General features: G+C 31.1%; 1 protein-coding gene across 1 annotated transcript; it reads right to left on the bottom strand.

Annotated features, from left to right (window-relative positions):
• Window positions 1-2,257: 2,257 nt before the first annotated feature.
• LOC130673926 (cyclin-T-like) lies at window positions 2,258-3,361 on the bottom strand. The gene has a single exon (XM_057479142.1). It carries the CDS (start codon window positions 3,359-3,361, stop codon window positions 2,258-2,260), a length of 1,104 nt encoding a protein of 367 aa, XP_057335125.1.
• Between the last annotated feature and the right edge of the window lie 235 nt (window positions 3,362-3,596).

Below are 3,596 nucleotides of genomic sequence, written 5' to 3'. Positions count from 1 at the left end.
ATTATACTGAATTAGAGTATTGAGTATAAAATGAAAGCAACAAATGAAAAAAAAATCGGTCTGTCAGTTGACCCTGCGGGCCAGCCCCAAAACTTCCCGCTGTTTTCGAGCTCAAGAACCTCGAAAACATTATTGTGAATACATTTTCGAGCTCGAAAATACGTTTGTATGCTGTTGTTTTCGAAAAAAAACGTTTTTCACCATTTTTTCTCCAACGATATCTCTCAAACGAATAAACCGATTGAGACGGTTGAGGTGGCAATCGACGCGTTTTATCAAATTCTAAAGCTGATCAAATTTTGAATTCGATTTATCGAGTCGTTTTTGAGATATTTCAGAAAAAATAAAAAAAATTTTTTTTTTTATTCTTTCGACAACGGTTTCTTTTGAACGAATAAACCGATTTTGATGGTTGAGGTGGCATTCGACGCGGCTTATAAAGCTCTAGAGCCCAGTTCATTTTGGAATCAATCCATCGAGCACATTAAAAGTTATCCAAAAAAAACATTTTTGAAAAAATTTTATTTTTGGAATATCTCTGAACGAGCCCTACCGATCAAGCTCAATTTTCTCGCGGCTTCAAGATATTGACAATCCCCGTCGAATGACACCTTAAAGTTCAAAAGCGGTTCATCCGTTCAAAAGATACAGGTATTTACATACGTACGTACGTACGTACATATATACACTCGGATATGATCTTGAAATTAGTCAGAATAGCTTCCTCGGACCTCAAAACGTCGACATCTGATGGAAATTCGATTTTCGTAAATCGGACCGAAACCAATAACTTCCCGAATTTTTGAAAATTTACAATTTTCTTAGCGGGAAGTTAAAAATTCATAATTTTCAAAATTTATTTCGATATTTCTTGTCTGCTTCCACTAATAAACCGATTTTTCTCTTCCCGACCTCAAAAATTCAAGAATTTTATATCAATAAAGTTTCTATTTATTTATTTTAATAATTCTAATTTTTAAGAATTATGAAAATCTTAATTTTCAAATTACGGCTTTCTTTTTAGTCCTAAGAAAAAATAATAAGAGAAATTTTTTTTTTTTATATTAAATTTTGAACACCTTTTACTCAAATAATTTTTTTATATGGCCAATATTTTCACCGTAATTCCAAAATTAAGATCCATATGAATAATTCAAATTTTTGATAATTGTGGAAATCTTAATTTTGAAATTACGGCTTTCTTTTTAGTCCTAAGAAAAAATAATAAGAGACATTTTCTTTTTAAATTAAATTTCCTAGGACTTTTGCTTAAGAAATTTTTTTCGACAACCAATACTTTTTCCGTAATTTCAAAAATTTGACACCAGTATTTATTATTGCTTGATTTTAAATTAAAGCAAAAATCTTGGCCCTATTTATGACACTGAAAGTAGCCGACGTCTAATTTTTGAATTTTTTTTTTAAACATGACATTTTAAAAAATTGCACCTATAGTTTTTTTTAAATTTTATATATGAGCAATTATTTTTTTTTAAATTAAATTCTTGAAAAATACATTTGAAAATTTTTAACTGTCTGCTAACTTCAGGATCATATTTTTTTTTTAAATTTTTTATTCGAAGATAATTTGTATTTTTAAAAAATAGAAAGTGATATTTTGAATTAAATTTTTGATTTTTATTCTGCATTCATTAAAAAATTTTATAAAAATTTAATTTGGAAAAATTAACTAAGTGTAAGTGCAGTAGACATCCGACAATTTTTTAATTACATCTAAAAAAATTAAATAAGTAAAGTAATAAAATTTTTAAAAAATGCATCTACTGAATTTCGAATTGTCTAAATATGAATTTTTTTTTTTTATTTTGTAAACATTTTAATTTATTATTTCAAAGTTTAAAAAATTGTCAGATGTTCGCTAACTTTACTGTCATAAAAATTAATTATTACTCTTAAAATAAAATTACTTATATAAAATAATTAATTATATTAAAATCAAAACAAAAAGAGGATTTCGTTTTATTAATATTTTATTTTTCAAAAGACATGATTAAGTCTATGGTGCATTATCATTAATTTTAATTACATTATTATTTAATTATTTACAAAAAATATATTAAACTTATTAAATAAAAAGTAAATTTTTAAAATATAATTTACTATTTTACTATTTACTATTTACATGAAATACTTAAGATTTAATTTATGAAAATAATAAAACCTACAATAATATTTTACAATAAAAAATAACTGGATGATAAATAATTATGTACAAAAAGTTAAAAAATTATTGAAACTACAAAAGCTTACGTCTCTTAGCAGAACACAAAATACTGCCCATGTCGTAATTATTTTGACGCTTACGGCTGTGGTCCAGATCCGCTTTAGTTGAGGGTACAAGCTGGCAGGTACTTCCAATGGAATTATCCTGAACTTCTACATCAGGAGGTGAAGAAGTCGATGATCCATCTGATTCAGATTTTTTCTTCATCAGTCTATCACGATACTCGTGATAGCTGATTTTTCGTCGAGTCCTTGGCTTCTCGACTTCAGGGTTACCGGAAACAATTTCTGGATCCGATGAACTGGGGGTCGTCGCTATCCGATTCACTGCAGTCACTTTGACCGATGGATTTTTAAATAATCCCATCACCCGGTTTTTTATCCTGGGTGACATTTTATCTAAAACCGCTTTGAACTCCCTGTCCATCTTAATCAGTAAATCGAAGGTCACTTTGGTGTCGAGGAGCCAAAACCAAAGATTCCCGTCGATGACTTGGGGAATCTTCCACTGCGATGATTGGATGGTGAAATAAATACAGAATGACGCCACAACTGCCGGTTTATATTTCACGCACATTGACGTCATCTGTAAAGTGTAATTAGCCATCTGCAGGAAAATCTTGCATAATTCCTTGCAAGCTTTTATTTCCCCACAGAATTTCTTGATGTAATGATGAGGGTGACTAACCCCCATCTTGAATCCAAGTGTTCCCAGAAGAAGTTGCTCATTTGAAGTTAGTGCCTTGACCTTCTCCTGGTTCTCGGCAAAAGTAGTGTCCAGTTGGTGAACTTCGTATTTGTTGAGGCAGACATGAAGAGCGCTGATGACCGCCTGCGATTTTTGTGGCTCTTCTTCCACCTTTGCCGCCAGAAAAATCGCTGCCGTGGCAATTTCATACCGGTGAAACTTGGCTAATGAATGGTGAATAAAGAATCTGTGCATGTATACAATGGCAGTGTGCACACAGACTTCTGACAACTTTAGCCGCTTGCCCAAATCAGTTATAAGGTAAGCGGCTTGTTGTTTGTGATCTAGCTCCTTCTCCGCGCTGATGCCATCCTTGGAACTAGGAGAGTTCTTCAACTCTTCTTTGTTGAAATACCACTTTTGAGCCATTTTTATTCACAATTTTTCACTGTTAATTTAACTTCACTGGAAACTTTCTTACTCTGCACTGGAACAGCTTAAGCACTTTGAAATAACACAATTTGGTTTTTTCCGTAACTTTTGAAATATTCTCAGACGAACTGTTGGGTATGAAGTTCGAGAATAAAGTGAGGAAATATTGACAAGACACTAAAATTTAAGGGATTTTATAACAAAAGAAATTGTCACAACAATGGGTATGGGG

The sequence above is a fragment of the Microplitis mediator genome, chromosome 8, assembly GCF_029852145.1.
Source record: "Microplitis mediator isolate UGA2020A chromosome 8, iyMicMedi2.1, whole genome shotgun sequence".
Taxonomy (NCBI): domain Eukaryota; kingdom Metazoa; phylum Arthropoda; class Insecta; order Hymenoptera; family Braconidae; genus Microplitis; species Microplitis mediator.
Note: the sequence above shows the minus strand (reverse complement) of the source record. Positions and strands in the feature narration are given on the sequence as shown.

Coding starts and splice junctions, on each gene's coding strand:
- LOC130673926 (XM_057479142.1), bottom strand. CDS start 3,361: ATGGCTCAAAAGTGGTATTTCAACAAAGAAGAGTTGAAGAACTCTCCT.